Genomic DNA, 20,337 nt, shown 5'->3' with positions numbered 1-20,337 from the left:
CAGACAGTACTGAATTGTGCTGTTCTTTGATTAATTAGTATTATAACCACGGCTTTTTTCAGCCAGAACTTGCGGGAACTTAGTTCCAGCACATCTCAGGTGGGCTCCATTGCCATTGTAAAAGAACAAGGGAGGCGTTCATGAGTTCCAGCACCTCTTTTCTAGAAAAATAGCACTGATTATATCCAATGTTAGTTCTACTCAGAACAGACCCCTGAAGTTCATGGACACAACTAACTTAGGTTTGCTATATTCAGTGGGTCAACTCTGAGTATAACATAGTTGGGCTTATACTGTAAATCACCCTGTAATCTTCGAATGAAGGGTGGTATAAAAATGTAATAAGCAAATAATAATAATAATAATAATAATAATAATAATAATAATAATAATGCAACCCTAAATAAAGAAATACTATTGGGGCTAAGCCACCAGTGCTCCCCATTCCCTAAGGGAATTTTTAAAACCCATCACACTGGTGGAATCAACTCAAGTCACCTCAATTGCATCTTATAAAGACAGAGGCCTTTTGCATGGTGGTTTGAATCCAACTCAGGACTAGGCCTACTTAAATCAACAGATATGCCTAACTTCAGTCATCTGAATATGTTTGGCACTGGATATAGCCCTCTATCTGAGATTAAGATGGCATCTTAATGTTTGCCCTTGCGTTTCCAGGAAAATCCAATTCAAATTTCCATGTATATTTGAAAGTTATAAAACAAGGAAAGGTTTTCTTTCCCTAAGAGATATAAGACAGTAAGGAAAGAAGTGCTGCCTTAATGAATCATATTCGTTATATATCCAGTTACCTCATTATCGTTGGGTATGGTTCTATTTTTAAATGTGAGAAATATCTTTTCATGGGGATTGGGATGGGAGAGGAGGGGAGGGGAAAGAGGAACACTTGGGGGCGGGCGGTCCTGAGTGAAAATAAACTGAAAAGTGCCAATTCCAGCCATTTTCAGCTGGCAGTGCACTTACAGTTTAAAATGGAATAAAAAAATTCAGTATCTGTTCATGTTTTCTTTTTTCAAAAACCAAAACAAAATGCCACCATCTTTCTTCATTTGTTGCCATAAATTGCATACTTTTATCAAAGTTATGGTCTCAAATCCCGTTAATTTAAACCCACTCTAGTGCCACGCTGTTATCACTCCTTAAAATACAAGCTTTGAGTTTGCACTCTGCCCAAAAGCAGCCTGTAAAATTGAAGTGGTTGGCAAGGGGCCAGGTTCCACAGAAAGAGATTGGGTTCCATGCTGCTTAATGTTGGTTTTTAAAAGGTTCTGCCTGGGATTTCCCTGCGAGGAACAGCATGTAAAGCTTGCTTGAAAGCTGGCCCAGCAAAAGCCAAAAAGGGTTAGAAAGGTTACTAATTCCACAGTACACACATTTTCCTCCACTTCCAGAGAAATCGTCCAATGCATCAACTGGAGGAAGGAAGTTTAGAAGGGAAGATACAAGAAGGGTAAAATATCTAGGATTAATAGTTGACACAGGAAAGGGAAGCAAAGCCCAGGCACTGGATACAAAGAAAATATCAGATTTTCAATACAACACAAATAATCTATCTAGTTTTGTCACAATCAAGGAAGGGGGGGGGGATCTCAAAAAAATCTAATGCTGTTTGTTTCACAGCCTTTTCTTCTTTCATCCATTCTTTTCAAGGCAAAGGCATGCAATGCATACAGATTGTGGCCTCATTAAGCATGATTAAGTCAGAATGTCTCTTGGCAGACAAATAAGCACCCACAGCCCAAAAGGCCAAAGCTCAACATCAATTCTTAAAGTCAGAGTTACTTCAAATGGATTCACAAATACACTGATCTCTTATTTTAAAAGTTTCCTTCCTCCCCCCTCAACCCCTCGGGAGAAATAAGTAGACTTTTTTTTACAAATGCCCTGCCACCCACATTGTAAAAACAGTCATCCTTAGCCAAACAGAGACCAAATTCTTACATTCCTGGTGCTTTGTGTGGTTGCCAAATCCCATTGCTGAATGTCATGGCAACCTCTGAGCAGTGAAAAGAAACGACAAGATCATGCTAAGCAGGAACGATTCATGTTCTGGGATGGAACCACTCTCTCAACACTGATGGGAGTGTTGGGAGGGTGTTTCCACCCCAGATCATGAATTGCTCCCCACCACATAGGCCAGTACAGCCCCCTCCTCAGTAGATTCACTGAAATTAACAGACATGACTAAGGTCAATTAATTTCAATGGGACCACTGCCTGTGGGACTTGGTTGGATATAGACCTATGTTCGCTTATATTGATCTGCTTGATTTATTTTCTATTGTTTTCATTTTTTTGTCATTTGCACACCACCCGATGTATTCATACGATGGCGTAGTATACAAACTGAACAAATAAGTAAACAAATAAATAAATGGTTCTTTTCATTGTGGCCAGGACGTGGGGAATGCCAACCTCACTATGTTGTGAGGTGGATAAAAAGCTCTTGGAAGATTGTTCCTTGGGGGTGGGGGGTGTTTTTAATATTTTCACCATGTAACAATGGAAAAGGCATTCCCAGAAACCCAATCCTCTGCAGCCGTTTGTCTTTCCAAGCAAGAGACAAGAGTTGCTTCGCTTGCATACACCATCTACTGGATAAGTTGCTGCTAGCTGTTGTGGCTGTGTGCTTTCAGTGCCTCTGAATTCCAGCTGCTGGGAATCACAAGTGAGGAAAGCACTGTTGCACTCAGGTCATGTTTGCCAGCCTTCCAGAGGCTAGGCCATCATAAGAACAGAATATGAACTTTGACCTGATCCAGCAGAGCTCTTCTTATGTTCCTACTTTGTTGGAGTTTTTTTTTCTTTTTCTTTTTTTTTACATTACTGTGCTCTGTGGGTAGGCAGTGAGGAATCTGATATCCAATAAAGGGGTTTGAAAACCAGGTTGCTTGTTCTGTGCCAAAATCATCCATACGTAGCCATAAGAGCTTAGCTGCTCCAACCTCTCAGCCAAAACTTAGGGCAAAGAAAATGGAATCTGAATTCATTTGCTTTGGCAGGGGCCCTGAAATGGAAGGCAGTCGGAGTGGAAACTGACAGCCTGAAGATACTGTTGGGACGGAGAGCTGGAAGGCAAGTGAGGGGGGTTGATGGAAGAAATGACTGCAGTTGGCCCAGCTTTAGCTCACTTTCTGCAGTGGGACCCATTTGCTGGGAGCCCCCGTATTCACCGTTAACGGGTAGGAAAATATGTATAAACTTCCCAGAAAGATGGAAGACTATACAGAACACCACTAGCAAAACTGTTGGCCTCGCTGCTAGCCTGGAAAGGCTCCACACAGAATTCGAGTTTGAAGCAAATGCTGCTGCTGAAGTTGAGATTGTGGGATTGCCAAATCCATGAACTTGGTTCCATTCTTCCCCTGCTGTGCTCCTCAGTCTTTCGAATCCACCAAAGTGCCTGGATTTCCCAGCCTGCCACCCCCAGCTCTGAAGCCGAGTAAGAGGGTTATCTCCCACAGCAAGGCTCGGAGCTTGAATCTGTATAATCCACTTACTGTCAATAATGTCTCCGAGCCCTTGAGCACGGAGGAGGTCCTTGAGCCGTGTCACTTCCTCCTTCAACTCCCGCACCAGCTTGGCGTTGGGATCCTCGTTGATAACAGCATTGCATTTGATCTGCTTTGCCCGATCAGCATATCTGGAAAGACAGGTGTAGGGTCAGCTCATTTTAAAACACACACACACACACACACACCACCACCACCACCACAACTCTGCCACATATCTAAAGGTCAAATCTGAGCAATGTGCAAGAGCCTTAGCTGATACCACTTTCTATGACATAGTTATTCCCCTATGGGAAAGGGAAGCAGCTCAGTGGTCTCAGGTTCAATCCCTGGCATCTCTGGGTAGGGCTGGGAATGTCCCATACCTGATACCCTAAAGACCTGCCATCAGTCAGTGTAGACAATCCTAAACTAGATGAACCAATGGTCTGACTTGGTATAAGGCAACTTCCTATTCATGGTTCACTTCCTCTCACCGCATGTAATTTTTAAGGAGTTTAAACAGTCTTCATATGATTCTGCTGAACTTCCTTACACTACCACAACTAACTAAGGTGAGTAGAGTAAGAGAGACCAGGATCAACCTCCATTTCACATTTCCATGCTACAAACAAGGGAACTAGATGGGAAAGCAGCAGACCTGCCCCCATTTTGACACCACGTTCAATACCTTAAAGTGCTTAGTGTTTCATCGTAGTTTATGTCTGCTGGGCTCAGAGCAGCCACCATGGCTGTTCTTGAGTTGCCACCTATGAAGCAAAAAAGGGTATCCAATTAAACAGGAGTCAAAGTTGACTGCTAACAGCACTAATGACAGACTGAGTCACAAATCCAGGTTCCACAGCCAAGGCATTGGAAGGTCAACAAGAGATTAAACTAAAAAAACACAAAAACAAAACACAAAAACACCAAAAAACAACAACAAGAGATTAAACTGGCTCTTTTAGAGATCCTAAATGCTTTTATTTAGGATCAATATACAATATACAAAGCATATACAAAGCATACCACATTTTTCGCCCTATAGGACGCACCGGCCCATAGGACGCACCTAGATTTGGGGGGAGGGGGAATAAAGGGGGGAAATTATTTTTTCCCCCCAGGTGCGGGGCTGGGGCAGGGGAAGCTCGGGCTTCCCCCGATGCCAGCCCCCAGAACGGGACCCAGAGCCATGCCGAAGCTGCGTGCAGCTTTGGCATCACTCTGGGAGCTTGCGGGGCTGGAGGAGGGGGAAGCCCCCTGCCAGCCTTCTAGCCAAGTCGGGGGACAGTGGGAAAGGCGCGCTGCGCCTCCCGCTGTCCCCTGAGTTTGCGGGGCTGGCGACGGGGAGGAGCAGGCTTCTCCCCCCCGCCAGCCTTCTAACCAAGTCGGGGGACAGCGGGAAAGGCGCGCTGCGCCACCCGCTGTCCCCCAAGTTTGCGGGGCTGGCGGTGCGGCTCTCCTGAAGCCTGGAGAGCGAGAGGGGTCGGTGCGCACAGACCCCTCTCGCTCTCCAGGCTTCAGCGAAAGCCTGCATTCGCCCCATAGGAAGCACACACATTTCCCCTTCATTTTTGGAGGGGGAAAAGTGCGTCCTATAGGGCGAAAAATACGGTATATATAAGTGGGGAAATTATATTTTAGGGTTGTATCCAACCTAGTTCTACTAATAGCAGGCCCACTGAAGTTCATGGACCTAAATTAGACATAGCCATTAATTTCAGTGTGTCTACTCTGAGTAGGACTAGTATTGGATATAATCCTAAATCTAACCTTCAGGTATCTTTTCCCCCTCAGAACAATGAAGACCAGAAACCTGCTTTTTAACCTCCAAAAGGTGATGGTCATACAACAGGAAGTCTTGTATAATTGCAAACTTTTGTGGAATAGTGTCCACTTCATTAGATGCAGCCACAGTGTACAATACTGAACCTTGGAAATACCACAGAGGTGGGGATACTGTGGCTTTCCACATGAAGCAGGACTCCAACTCTCATCCGTCCCAGCCAGCATGGCCAATGATGAGGAATGATGGGGATTGTACTTCAGTAACACCTGGGAAGAGCACAGGACCCCCATGCCTAGACTGAAGGCTCTTGGGAACTAGAAGCACCACCCAAAAAGGAGGCTCCCTGCTGTATCTCTGCATGGAACCTGTGGCCCTCCAGATGTTTGTTGGACTCCACTTCCCATCAACCCCAGCCAGCACAGCCAACTGTCAAAGGTAACACAGGGAGTTGTAGCCTAGCAACATCTGGTGGGCCAAAGGTTCCCCACCCCAAAATACCAAGTGTAAAACAATGAAAGGTAATTACTAATTAGCAGGGAACTAATAAAAGGTGGGAAAAGATTCTGCTATGTCAACATACCTAGGTTTTCCCGAAGCAGCCACGTCAGCACAGAATCCCTGTATGGAATAAAATCAGTCTTCTTTTTCTTCTTACTCTGCAAGAGGACATTAGCATTTAAAAGCCAGTTGCCACACACAAAAAAGGAAGTCTGCACAAAGTTGTGTGCACACGTTTTCCTGAACCTTTCAAGAAGCAACATCTGAAGGCATGTTTTTGCCAAGATAATCTCACAATGAAACAAAAGCTTCAGGAAGCAAGTGCATACTAGAATTAAAGCTACAATGTTTTAGTCAATTGGTTAGACTAAACAGATATTAAAAACTATCATTAAACAATCAGGCAGAAGAGTTTTACAGGGAGGGTTGAATGCTTCTAAGAAGGCAACTGCTGAAATTAATGTGTGTGTTTTTAATATATTCCTAACAGTCATCAAGGTGGGCAGCTAAAATGCTACATATCATCTTACCCAAGTTATAAGACATCTTAAAATGGGTGGGGGGGGACAAAGCAAGAAGAGGATTCAGAGTTGGGATCTCATGAACTACTTTCATCCTGCCTGAGTGCTTTAGCACACCTAGTGGGATTTTTTATTTCTCATTCTTCAAGCAGCATTCTTCCTTGCTGTGTAGCAAAGAGATTTCAAAAAGTGGCTTGTCTTGTAGTACGTTGGGCTCCTGTCATGGAAGCATAAGCCTAGAAAGTTGCACATGTGCATGAACAACCCCTGCCAGTCTTTGGATCGTGACCAGGACATTTCAAGTTGAAACAGATGTGGTCAACTGGCAGCCGATATGCCCCATCAAGCCCCACAACAAAAATTCTCACTACAAAACATTTCCCCATTGTTTTGCACACACGGAAAATGCTTCTGTGTTGCAGCACAAAGAAGGGTGCATCCAATGCTGGGAACCCATTGAAATGAATTGACATGGCAAACTTGAATCCATACATTTCAACGGGTTTGCTCTGAGTAAAACATGCTCTGATTCCACACATACTTGTATTATTATTTTCTGGCTTTGCCTGAAATCACATACGCTGTAAGAGTGAAGCACCTGTTAGCAACCACCATTACTACAGAACCTGATTGATCAACAAATGCCACCCCCAGCCACTTTCTGAAGATAATATCTTCCGCTCTACCAAGAGAACAGAAAGTTGTCCACCCACTGAGTTAAATCGACTCTGCAGATGAAATAATTGCAGACAGGATAGAAAACTAAGAAGCTAAATATAGCAACATGTGAAACAACATTGTAAGTTGTATAGTTTATCCTCGAATGAAGGGTGATATATAAATTAAATAAATAATACATAGGTAAATAAAATAAAAGTCCATGAAATTCAGGGAGAAAGGTTAGGCTGGAATCCTTCGAATTGACACACTGGGCTTCTACATGCAATGTGTTTTTGCTTTCTAAAAAAAGGGGGGCGGGGGCTCAACTACACTCCCAAGTGGTACAACCTAGATATAAGTTGACCACCTCAGTAAAAACCAAAGCTACAAAGTTAATCCAAAGAGACTCTGGATATTTCCACAACACTCTGCAAGCTTGAAGCCAGACATATTTGGAGTACGGCACTAAGATTAGATCAACGGTATTCTGTTTTATTTAGAAATTAATTTTCGGCAAGCCAAGAAGCATCATCAGCTGAATTATATTTGAGTAAATCATCAGCTGAATTATATTTGTGCTTACATACCGCTGGGCTTTTACCTAAGAAAGGATAACAGCCACCAATGAAGTGGGTACAGACAGATGGAAGAGCATTTAAAACTACTGAAGGGGATGGGATGGGGAGAGATTACTGAGGACAGAGAGAGGTCAGAAAGCCTTAGCTAGCAAAATTAGACTAGAGAGGTCCAATTCTATGTTGCCTCCCACCCACACAAACTAATCTTGTACCTGGTTGAAGATTAGAAGGATTTAGGAAGTGTTCACAGGAAAACACAGACAGACACTGTCAGGAAGGAAACAGCTATGAAGCAGTCTGTGTAGATTTTGGCAGCAGTGAGAGGTGCTCCTGAACGTGGGTTCAAGTCCTACTTTTGGCACAGGACTGAAACAGATGCTACGCAGGAAACACCCACACCCACAAATTCCTTCCCACATGCACTTTTTAAAAGCAGCTGTGCTCTTGTGAATTAAGAATCCCTCCCTTGGGCTACAAGGGAATGATCTAGGAAAACCCAATGCTGAAGCAAAGCATTTGTAGACCTGGTCACCCTTGGATGGGAGACCACAGCAAGTGCCATCTGACTTTTAGGCAAAGCAGTAGAGGTGGGAAAGGAAAGAGCGGGCCTAATCAGAAGTCAGTTTCAATTGCATCCATCTGAATGTTTCCGCTGCAAAAACTTCAAATGTAAAGTAGCAACCTCAGCAATGCATTATTGCATGCAAACCACCCTAACACACAAGCAGCTCAGCAAATGCCCCTTCTTACTCATTTGAGATCCAACAGTGGGAGAGAGAAGAGTGCAGACTCCCAGGTTTTAATGGCAAAGAAGAGTTAGTCGGGCATAAGCTCTGCTCTCCCTGGCTGGTGGGAACCAGAAGCTTTGAAAGCAGGGAGGTGGGAAGTTCTGTGGTCCTTCAGGTGTTGCTACACTCCATCTCCAATCAGCCTGGCCAACATGGCCAATGGTCAGAAGTGGTGGGAGATGGGAACCCAACAACACCTGGAGGACCACTACTTCCCCTGGTCTAAAGTTTTGTTTCAGAAGAAGCAGCAATAAGTAAGTGCATGTTACTTGTACTGCTAAAGAAAGGGAAAACCAAGTTAGTTACAACAGGAGCAGGGATCCACTTTGTGCTCTTGTGAATCAATACTCCCTTGGATGGGAGACCACAGCAAACACCATCTTAGAGAAAGATGGAAGTATAGGATTTTTTAAAAATAAAAATAAATCAGACTTCTCCTTTTCAGAGACGGTCACTTATATGGTTGAGCCCAAACACCCATTTTGGTGACTGTGTTTATTATTTATTTCATTTATTTCAAATCATTGCTAAACCACTTAAGTTTTCTTTAAAAAAAACCACACCTGTAAGTGGTATAAACTATGTACAGTGTGGCAACAACATCCCTTAAAACAAAAATACAAGCTAAAACCAACAAAATAACATAAAAGCAAGTAAATGGTGCAGCAAGTGAATTTCCTGCATAGGCAGGGGGCTGGACTAGATGGATTTTGAGGCCCCTTCAAAGAGATTCTAAAGCCAATAGAAATGCATCCTTAAACATGGAACCAGTGCAACCCTGTGGACCCCTGCTCCTAGTTCCTTCTGGTCTAAAGACCCACATAGTCAGCACCAGAAGTGGGGGAACCTGCAACACTCCATATGTTGCTGTACTTCAACTCCCATCAGCCCAGCCAGAACGATCAGTGGGAAAGGCTGATGAGAGCTAGAGTCTAGCTGCATCTTGGAAGGTCACGGCTTCTCCACCCCTGGTCTTCAGGCTATATCACATTTTAGTTGACAGCAGCTACCCTTCCTCCATCATCATACCTTGCTGGTGCAGTTATCCTAAATTTGGAAGCATTGAAGGAAGGAAAGAAGGAAGAAGATAAGGTTACGTTTGTTGAGCAAGGAAGAGGAGGGAGTTTAAACAGGCACCACAGATTCACAGATGCACTTCCAGTTACTTTTCCAAGGAACCACATCAGTAAGCACCTCAAAACACTTTCCCCAGGTGGTAACCTTGAATCTATGGAGTTTGACTATATGAAGGGGGGCTACAGTAGGGCAGGAAGCCTTAGGAAGGAGGACAGGAGCTAGAGGGGCTTCAGCCATGTCAATTTAAGAGCTTAGATGGAGCATAAAGGGAGAACCCTGCCATGTGCCGGAAGCTCCAGAACTAGGCATTATCAGACATACACAACATGTTAAAAGTCTGGCTAACACTATACTCAGTGTTAAGAGAAGCAGTCACATCTGAGCTAGGCTTTGACCATTTGAAACAGCAATAAGGAACCACTGGAGATTCAGATGTTGTTGGATTCCAACTCCCATTAGCCAGCATGGCAAATGGTCAGGGATGATGGGAGTCTGAGCCCAACCACATACAGATGCAGCCCAGCCCATGCCCTCTCTAGTTTAGAATTTTGCAATATAACGCCAGGAGTGGGACAGGTGAGCAGTTTTTTCAGGGACAGCAGCCTCATGGGTCAAATCAGGGGCCCTGCTGGCCCCAGTTAGTTCCCCACCCAAATCATCCCAAAATCAGCATGTCTGAGGCTCTTTAGTAGGTGGGGAGAATTGGGGTAGAGGATCACTATTTCCAAATAGTAGATTTCTGAAGCCCTCTGGCTTTGGAAAGCTACAACAAAAACATTTCTACTTGGGCACTAAGTATTTTTTAAAACAGCTGTTAAAACACTGTCAAGTTAACACACAATATCCTGCCACACCCTCCTGAGGCAGTTATTATTTTATTGATGTCTTGGCATGTTACTAGAACTAGGTGGGCTTGTAAAGCTCATGGTTTTGGTTTTTTTAAAAAAAATGAGTGTGAAAATAATTCGGACTTACCACTTCTGCTAAGGCTGAAATGACTTTTCCCAAGGTGGTGAGAGACTTGTTGATATTTGCTCCCTCCTAGAAAGGTAAAACAAACATTTGATTTTGAAGCTGTCCAGATATAAAAGGGAAGTCTGGAAAAATGAGACACTTCACCCCCACCCACCCCACTATTTGCTACAGAATATATACACCTATTGCATTAAGGATTCTACTTCTTTTGTACATTGTGTCTGACTCCATGCATGATACAGCATCTCAGAACAGACTCTCTTTACCTAGTGGTCACCTGTGTTGGTCTAGGATCTGACCAACAGGTATACATCATGCATAGGTCATCACTGCCCTAAAATTCCTGGAGATGCAGGCTGCATTTTTTCCAAAGTGGCAGGGACTCTGGTTTCACCTCTGCAAGCCCCACCCCACAAAGGAGGAATAGAAAGGGCTATGGATCACATATAATCACAGAATCAGAACTGTAAAGTTGGAGGGGTCCCCCAATGGTCATCTACTCCAACCCCCTACAATGCAAGATTCTCAACATGCAGTCCCTCAACTACTGGGTGGGACCCATGAGCAACAGGCACTCCAATTCAAAGTATCAATTGTACTCTTATCTCATTTTCTACCCCCACCAGGGCTGAAGATTGGCCGGCTGTTTTGAAAAAACAAAGGCTAAGGTCTCACTCCAAACTGGGTAGGGCAGCATGCTGAATACTGATCCTTGGCAATGCATTAAACGATATGGCAACATCCAGGAATGTACTCATTACCAAGTCAGACCACTGACCAGTCTAGCGTAGTAGTGTAACTGGGAGTGACTCTTCAGTCTCTGGAAGAGAAGGGTCCTTCCCATTACCTGCTGCTGCCTGATCCTTTTTAACTGGAGATGCTAGGGATTGAACCTGGAGTGTTCTGCATGCAAAGTGGCTGCTCTTAACACTGACCTACATTCCTTCCCTGGCTACCCACAACATAGCAGAGCCAACTCATACCTTTAATCGGGTCCCTTTGGCACCAGTGGAGTCTGCCCTCTCACTCCCAGCAAGATCCACGAGGCTAATTTTGCTAACCTGGGAAGAAAAGCATGGTTAAATAAGGCAAGGAAAGAGAGAGAAAGCCAGCAATTTCATCTTGGTCCCACAGTATTCGGGTGCCCAAGGTAAACACACTCCTGACTGCTATAAAGTCCCAGTAAGTTCAGCTTTCAGACATTCAAACACCTCCCCTATATTTTAGCCATGGCTTACAAAGAGGCAGATTTACAAACGTGACACAGCCAGCATGACTGTCAAAACTTTATATATCACAGATTCTGCAAGCTTGAAGGGGCTACTGTCATCATAGAAGAGGAAACTGCTCTCCATATCAGGGCACCAGTGTCACCAGAATCAGGACTGTCAATGGCATGCAAACACCACCCATCTCATGACCCCTAGTTTAACTGTTCCTTTTCTGATCACTATCCCATCACTTCATGCCTGAAACAAAAACCTCAAGCATAGCAATGATTAAGAATACTTAATTGGGAATAAAACATGCAGCCTCAGCAGCTATACGCAACATTAGGATGCTGGCCATCCTAATAGGAATTTGTATTCACCTGGGATGGAATATATATTGGGGGTGTGGGGAGAATTACATTACAACCACCTGGCCAAAAATTACAGGTTGCCTAGTTTTGATTATCTTCATCTAATAAAGAAGTTAAGTCAACAACATGACAAGCAGGTCACTGTCCTCCTGTAACTTTGCAGAGTGTTAATGTGAGAGAACAGGTAATGTGATAACATAAAAATAGCCCTGCAGCTGATTCAGGCCAAAGTCACACCTAGTCCAGCATCCTGCTCTCACAGCACCCAGCCAGTTGCCCCAATGCGAAGCCTACAAGCAGGACCTCAGCACAACAGCACTCATTTGCAATTCCCAGCAACTGAATGTATTCAGAGGCATACTGGCTCCAACAGTAGACAGAGAACATAGCTATTGTGGCTAGTAGTGATGTTCTTTTGAAGCCAGCCAAATTAGTGGCCATCACTACCTCTTGTGGGAGCGAATTCCATCATTTAACTGTGTATTGTGTGCACATTCAGCTACACTGGATGTCCATGAGTTCTAGAAGTATGAGAGAGGGAGAAAAACTTCTCCGTATCTACTCTCTTCACACAATGCATCGTTTTTTGAGACACTTCTATCATGCCCTCCCTTACTCACATTTTTCCCCTCGAGTAAAAAGCCCCAGATATTGTATTGTAGAGAGATAAACGTTTATTCTTAGAATTGGAACGTTCTATAAGTACCCCAGTTGCACAATGCACTGTGCTAAAGCTTCTCCTGTTTTTTCCTCCAAAAGTAGCATTCAGGCCAGAGAGAGACTTCCCCCACGAAGAATAAGCTCCCCTTTTAAACATGCAAATCCCTCCACAGTTTAAAAAGGCGGCTTGCTTGTTGCCACCTCCAAAGGAAACTAGGCCAACAGGGAGGATGGAGAAGAAGAGAGAGAGTTAATGAGGCGGTAATTAGTTAAGCCCTGCCAAGCAGAAACACTGGCACTTCTGTGCAGAAGGAGGGGGGTTTACTCAGGCTATCCTTATGCTACAGCTACAGAGATCTTCTTTCTTAGGGTTGTATCCTACTAAGGCCAAATTCTTAAGATATATTTAAAGCACTCTGATAGACTTTAAACTGTCATGGCTTCCTACAAAGTATCCTAGATTTCCTAGGAGACCCTTACTCCCCTCCCAGAGCTATAAATCTCAGAGTTCCCTAGGAAGAGAGACTGTTAAACTACTAGTCCTCTAAGCAGAATGAGGGTCTTCTAACAACTATACTTTCCAGAACTCTTTGGGGCAAGCCATCACTGTTTAAAGTGTTTCAAACAAATTCAGTGGTAGCTCGGGTTAAGTACTTAATTCGTTCCAGAGATCCATTCTTAACCTGTAACTGTTCTTAACCTGAGGTACCACTTTAGCTAATGGGGCCTCCCGCTGCCGCCACTGCGCGATTTCTTTTCTCATCCTGAAGTAAAGTTCTTAACCCAAAGTACTATTTCTGGGTTAGTGGAGTCTGTAACCTGAAGTGTCTGTAACCCGAGGTACCACTGTAATGTGTTAAATATAAGGTGTAAATATGGTCTTAGTTGGATACAACCCTAAGCAGATCAGAAGGCATCACCCGACATTTCTCACCACCCTTGGGAAAGAGAGCGAGCAGTTCCCAAATCATGTTATGAGGGAAGTGCCTGATCTAGTTGCAAGGAGCTTGTTTTGCACCCCAGCTATTTCCCCTGATCCCCAACTCGGGAGTAGCCTACCTTCTCAGTGGAAAGGTCAGTTTCAAGGTCATGCTTCTTCTGCGTGAAAACAATAGTAAAGACTGCATGGGAACGGCTGCTGGTTTCATTCATGTTGGTAGCTGCCACCGTCCTTTAATACAGAAAAGAGAAAGAAAGGGAAAGCTCAGGATTAAAGAACAAGAACACCATTGATGGGAAGAATCAATGGGAAGTTGGCATCTTTACCATCATACAAGGTTCTCTGAACCTGGGACTAGGTTAGGGATGGGAGAACCTGCAGACCTCCAAAGGTTGGTGGATTACCAACTCCCATCATCGCTTACCAAAGCCATGCTGGCTGCTGCAGCTGCTGGGAGTTGGATTCTAACAATAGCTGGAGGACCCATTTCTAGACTGTGTTATGGACTGCCAGGAGTCAGGAGAGACAGCCAGACACATACCCTTGAATCCTCTGTATTTGTCTATTTGATTTGTAATCCACTTTTGGAGCTAACCTTGGCTGAAAAGTGGGGGAATTCATTTGTATTAGCTCTTCCATGAGGGAGCTCAAGACCGTGTATGCAGTGCCCTTCCCCCCCAGGCACTGGCCACCCCCTCACCAGCTTAGCTTCAGCAAGCAGCTGCATCATTGTGCCCTAGGATAATCTCTTATGCCAACCTAGTCCACAATTTTAATTTATAAGCTGCAAAACAGAACTAGTAAAGTATACCATGTAATAATAATAATAATAATAATAATAAATTACTTATACCCCACCACTGCCAGAAGTAGTTGAAGAGAAATATTTGATTGGGAGGAAAGAGAATTCAATTGTGTGCACTTGGACAATCATATATTGGATTAACAAGCGAAGATATGGATGAGACTTTGGCCACATGTGCCTTCGCACAAGCAAACCAACCAACCAACCAACCAACCAACCAGGAAGTCTTCCATTAAATATCACTTCATGTTCTATCTGAACCAGGAAACTATTGTTCACAGGTTAGAAACAAGCCATGACATTCAACTATGTTTTGAAACTGGCTTAATACCCCATTTTGTTCTAAGCCTCCTAACCATAGTTTCCAGGTTCTGTTGAAATGAGAAACTATATCCAATGAAAGACTTCCTGGTTCACATGCAGGGTCTGACTGACTGGCCAAAATGTTTGTTAGGCAATACTCCTAATGGCTATATTCATAAGTTGACAGGGAAATTATTTTCACTGGTGTACTAGCAAATATTTTTAAGACCTGACAGCTGTGTGAGTTGTGAAACACCAGTGTCCCTGTGCCATGCCTGAAATAAGACCCAACCTACCTAGCTTTGTTCCCAGCATCCATGAGGTCCGCAATATCAGTGTAAGAAGTGACAGCAAGTTTTGACAGGTCTTCCACGTACGGCCCAAGCAGAGGATGCTCCCGGACACGCAGATTCCCCTTGTTCTTGGGGTTCAGCAGATCACGGACTCTCTCACAGTAGATCTCCATGTAACTGACCTGCAAGAAGACACACACAGACACACACACACACACGGTTCAAATCTGGACAATTGTAAGAAAACCAATCCAGGAAAATGATGTTAAGGAAGAGGTTTACTCAAAACAGGTGACCCAGGGAGTATGAAGAGAGAAATATATTTAGAAAGATCCTCTTTTACAGAGTTAAAAAAAATCATCATCATTTAAGAAGGCTCCATTATTCACAATGATTATGTTTCAGAACAAGCAATCAATATGCACTTTGGCTGAAAGAGTTACGTAAGAGCTCTTTAGATTACTCTAGCATCTACAAAGAAAAATAACGAGAGGAATTTATCCATCCAAAAAGCTATTGAGCTAATGAGACCACCTTACGTAAGTCAGATCATATCACTGCTCCTTCTAGCCCATTATGGCCAACTCCAGGAATATCTTGTTGGACTACAGCTCCCCTCATCCCTCACTATTGGCCATGCTAGCTGAGGTTGATGGCTGCTGTTGTAGATAAATACCAGGCTGGACCTGATGCTGGGAAAAGTTTACTTACTCCTCATCCTGGAGAGGAGGCAAAGGACCCTGCCTGATCCTTCCAGTAGGAGGCACCATCCCTATCAGGAATGTCCTCCAGCGACATCTGGCGAAGGTTGATTTACAGCTTGGGTGCAAGACACTGGGGGAGGGCGGGAGGGAGGTGCATATTGTAGTCACACAGGAAATTATAACCCATTCCAGGAAGTGGAAAAATTTCACCTCTGTTGCTCCAGCTGCTAATTAGGAAACCTGAAGAGCCACTCCTGGGTTCTAGACCTATCCAGGTTTTCAAAGAAGCATGTGGTGATGGCTACATGCTTAGATGGTTGTGAAAGGTAGGAGGAGGAAGAGGTTGTTTTGAGATGGATAGATAGAATGTGGGCTATATGAAAGCTCCTAGTGCAGAGGCTGGGGAGCAATATCAGGAGAGGGCTATAGACTTCATGCTCTGTATGTATGTATGTATGTATGTACATACATACATACGTACGTACATGTGTTTGTGTGCATACCCAGGCGTGTGTGACTGCTGCTTTGCCCCAGGCTACAAATGCAGTGTTGGAAAGCCTTTTTAGCAACCAAGGAAGGAAACGACAGGTGTGCATTGTAGCTGAAGGGGGCATGACTACTTCAGAGCCCAAAGAATGTGGGTGACTGGGGTGACCGGAAGGTAGCATAATAGAAAGAGCTGTGCCTGAACAAACACATTTTTCCTGTTAACACGACACAACAATGACAATTCCTAGGCTGTCTGCCAAGCCGATGCTTAGGAGGATGTGTGTCCATAAGTTGGCAAACGACGGAAATGCAACCTAGGTAAAAATAGCACACTGCTGCATGCATTTGTTCCATATGCTTTCATCAGGCCTCCTTATTCAACAGGCAAGGGGGGCGGCTTTTGCTAAGTCCTCCCAGACTGGCTGATTTGGATAAAGATTTGGAGGAAGGGGACAGATTCTGACTTGAAGAGCTCATAACTGCACATAAAATCTGTATCTTTTGGCTACATCAGAGTAGACCCATTAAACTTAATTTACTTGCATTGATGTCAATGAATCTACTCTGGGTACGATATAGCTAGAAACAATCCTTTATTATTTTGGCAGGCAGTGGTGGGACAACTGGTTTCCAATGTCAAATCTGCCCTCCCTTCGCACCAAGTATTTGTAAAATAAAATTCACCATGAGCTTACAAATATAGCGCTGAGTTTGTCACCAGAAGACAGGGCAAATGAGGTTCCAAAGCATTTTTAAGGTCTAGAATACATGACCTACCAGCAGCTAGCACAACATCAACCCCTTCTTGCTATTTTAAATTGGCAGAGGTGGCCAGCAGTGAAGGAAATGAAGGGGGGGCTGGGGCTTTTGTGGGGAGCCTGTGGAGAAGAGAAATTTGAGAAGAGGGCAAGCAGTAGCATGGAGACTTAGGTTATATGGAGTTTGGAGCCACAGGTGGGATGCTCAAGTCTGGCTGGAAGGTGAAAAAATGACATTAGAGACACTAGTGTTGCTGATGAAAGCATTTCAGAAGGTAATGGCTTATTCCTTAGACTGGGGTGGTGAACCGTTTTAGGCTGAGGGCCATAATTCCTTATGCTCAATATTCTGTGGGCCACTTACCAATGGTACGTGGAGTCAGAGGCAAAAACAGAACAAGAAATGTAAATGTTACCTTCCTACAGTAGGCTGATTTCTACATACAATCACACACTCCTCTCTCATTTGAGGAGGGTGTGAAGCAATAGTGGGTGCAGTCTAGATCACCCCCAAGTTCCTACACCATATTGTAACAAAGCCAATGCATGTATAATGGAAATAATAACATAACCTTCTCCTGCCTGCCCACACCTCCATTTCCTCAATTCCTCTCATGCTTCCTTCTGCCTGTTTTAGATTGTAAGTGCCTTGGGGTAGAGACTTAACATACCTGTTCTTTATAAAATGCCAGGTAGTGCTATACAGATACAGACACACATAGAAAGCTGATCAGTGGGACCAAGGATTATGTCTCAATATCACAAGAGTTGTGCCTTAACAAGGCTTCCCTTCCAAAGTTATGTTTAAACAGTGTCCCTGAAATTCAACCAAGACACTTACCTCCACAGAGTAAGATATTTCCTCATTGCTGTTGTCATTGATCTTCTCAAACAGCTCTTCGCAGAGCTGTAAAGAGATTAGAGAGAGAGCATCACTCTACAACCAGGGAGAAGGCAAACTGTAAGGAAAGTCCCTGCGGTGCTTAATCTACTGTGCTTCCAGTGTTTCTGTCCAATACATGGGGCCTGGCAGAGAGGCTGCTAATCCAGTCCCCATGCCCACCCCACACCCCCAAAACACACTTGGCAGCCAATCCATTTAGCCTTTATGCAGATATTGATTATAACCAAATTCAACTTCAGGATGGGGGGAAGGGGGCATTAGGAGGGCATTAGAACTCCTAGGAGAGGGATAATTAAGATGTTAAATCTTCCCAGAGCCAGCTGTGAAAACACTTTGACTTATTTTTAAGAAGAATCACTTTTGGAGTTGATCTGCTGGAATTTTAAAAGCAAAATAAGCTCAGTTTGGGAGGTTGTTGGGGTTAACAACCCTGTCAGCTAACCTACCCAGTTACTGATAATCTCACTTCTATACTTCTTCAGTCACAACCGCACTACACATTTTAAATACTCTTATACCACTTTAAACAGCCAAAAAATCCTGGGAGCTGTCATATGCAATGGGTGATGAGACTCCTACTTCCTCCATAGAGATACAATTTCCAGAGCTCCCTAGGAAGAGGGATGGATTGTTAAACCACTTTGGGAACTGTGGCTCTATGACGTATGAATGTGGCTCCTAACAACTCTTAACACCTTTTACAAATGACAGGTCCTAGGATTCTTGGTGGTAGGGGTGAACACATGACTGTTTAAAATGGTAGGATAGTGCTTTAAATGTATCGTTTGGACCAGTAATTGTGCATTTGTGGTGGATTTGTAGTTTAAGTGTGAGGTACAGTTGTGGCCTTCCTTAGTCCTTTGTTGCAGGTGGAACTTAAGAGCTGACAATGGGGGCTAGGAACGCATGAGCAGGCACTAATGGTTGAAGCAATCACACCCCAACCAGCATGCAATTCAGTGCAAAAATGAAGTTTCTGGGGTCTGTTTCCAGGAAATCCAGACTTTAAAGCATGGGTAGGCAAACTAAGGCCTGGGGGCTGGATCCAGCCCAAACGCCTTCTAAATCCGTCCCATGGACGGTCCGGGAATCAGCGTTTTTACATGAGTAGAATGTGTCCTTTTATTTAAAATGCATCTCTGTGTTATTTGTGGGGCATAGGAATTCATTCATTTTTCTTTTCTTTTCAAAATATAGTCCGGCCCCCCACAAGGTCTGAGGGACAGTGGACCAGCCTCCTGCTGAAAAAGTTTGCTGACCCCTGCTCTAAAGTGTACATACATAGTAAAATCTGTTAAATATTTGCTTTACTTCATTTATGCTGGGGGGGGGGTTAAGCCTTTGCCTTCCAAAGGGAGACTGACAGAGAGAGAAAATCGCTCCTGTTTCAGCAGCCAAAGGAGGTGGGGGGAGCACATGCCTGTAGCAATGAAGACAAAGAGGTACCGGTACTTTAGAGGATATGGTGGGGAAAGTTTTACAGGGCATCACCATCCTGAAATAACTAGTAAGGGTGGTAGGAAAGAGTAGCAGAAAGAAAACAGATTTGAAAAAACAATAATTAAATGCCCAAAGGAGCACCAGTGCAAGGATTTCTGCTTGAGCAACACAATGATCTCCCTCTCCCCTCCATTCTGTGAGCTCCCTAAATCTGATCTGGGGTTCCCCCAACTCTCTCTAGCAAATTTGGGGAGGATGCAGGACACACACAGGGGGGAGTTCTGTTGCACACACATAAACCCTTGCGCTAACAAACAAGTGTGTTGAATACTGCCTTAAATTCTATATTCTAAAAACTTAGAATCATACAATCATTCTAAAAGGATACTCGTGGGGGGCGGGCAACATCAAAAGGTTTGGGGGCCAGATTTGCCCCATGAGCTACCCAACCCTTATATAGAATGCAGCAACTTCATGCAAAACAATCAGCACAGAGTTCAGCCTTGCTCCCTGCTTCCAATTGCAGACACACAGCCCCGACACCTGGCTGGCATTTTGCTTAACCTACCACCAGCTTCTGGCCATAACTCAGCCCTCATCAAATGTCTGCTCTGCATGTGTTTTTCCCATTAGCACAAGAAGGGTTTTCACTGTCTATTTTACACTCAGGGGGCATAGAGCCAGCAGCATCTGCTGATGATCCTATAGCAGAACAAGGGCACAAAATGCCTATTCAGCAAAATGTATTTATTGAGGCTGAAATCTAGTCTCAGCAACTGCCTCCCCTCCCAAACACACTTCATTCAATTAACTTGATAGCAGCAGCAGCACAACCAATGGCAAGTTATACATAGGAACATAGGAAACTGCCTTATACAGAGTCAGGCCATTGTGCCATTGAGCTAAGTGTTGTCCAAGATGACCAGTAGGAGCTCTTCAGGGTTTCAGGCAGAGAACATTCCCAGCCCTACCTGGAGATGCTAGTGATTGATTCTGGGGCCCCCTGCATACAAAGCAGATGCACTAACCACTTAGCTACAATCCTTCCAATAATAATAATAA

The 20,337-nt window shown here is 44.0% G+C and overlaps 1 protein-coding gene across 9 annotated transcripts in view; it reads right to left on the bottom strand.

Annotated features, from left to right (window-relative positions):
• Nucleotides 1-20,337, bottom strand: part of KIF1B (kinesin family member 1B) — a 134,396-nt gene that overhangs the window by 68,434 nt on the left and 45,625 nt on the right. For 3 of the 9 annotated variants that reach the window (XM_082229695.1, XM_082229697.1, XM_082229702.1), the window contains exons 5-14: nucleotides 17,773-17,838; nucleotides 14,984-15,162; nucleotides 13,699-13,810; nucleotides 11,381-11,458; nucleotides 10,398-10,463; nucleotides 9,375-9,392; nucleotides 5,881-5,956; nucleotides 4,203-4,281; nucleotides 3,521-3,663; nucleotides 1,395-1,433 (exon numbers count right to left, since the gene is read on the bottom strand). In XM_082229695.1, coding sequence (XP_082085821.1) covers nucleotides 1,395-1,433; nucleotides 3,521-3,663; nucleotides 4,203-4,281; nucleotides 5,881-5,956; nucleotides 9,375-9,392; nucleotides 10,398-10,463; nucleotides 11,381-11,458; nucleotides 13,699-13,810; nucleotides 14,984-15,162; nucleotides 17,773-17,838 — 856 coding nt within the window. The remainder of the gene's footprint in view (nucleotides 1-1,394; nucleotides 1,434-3,520; nucleotides 3,664-4,202; nucleotides 4,282-5,880; nucleotides 5,957-9,374; nucleotides 9,393-10,397; nucleotides 10,464-11,380; nucleotides 11,459-13,698; nucleotides 13,811-14,983; nucleotides 15,163-17,772; nucleotides 17,839-20,337) is intronic. The other 6 variants (XM_082229698.1, XM_082229700.1, XM_082229696.1 and 3 more) reach the window with 3 other exon arrangements.

This window comes from Podarcis vaucheri (genome assembly GCF_965113315.1).
Source record: "Podarcis vaucheri genome assembly, chromosome: 7".
Classification (NCBI taxonomy): domain Eukaryota; kingdom Metazoa; phylum Chordata; class Lepidosauria; order Squamata; family Lacertidae; genus Podarcis; species Podarcis vaucheri.
This window is presented reverse-complemented; position numbering and strand designations above follow the sequence as displayed.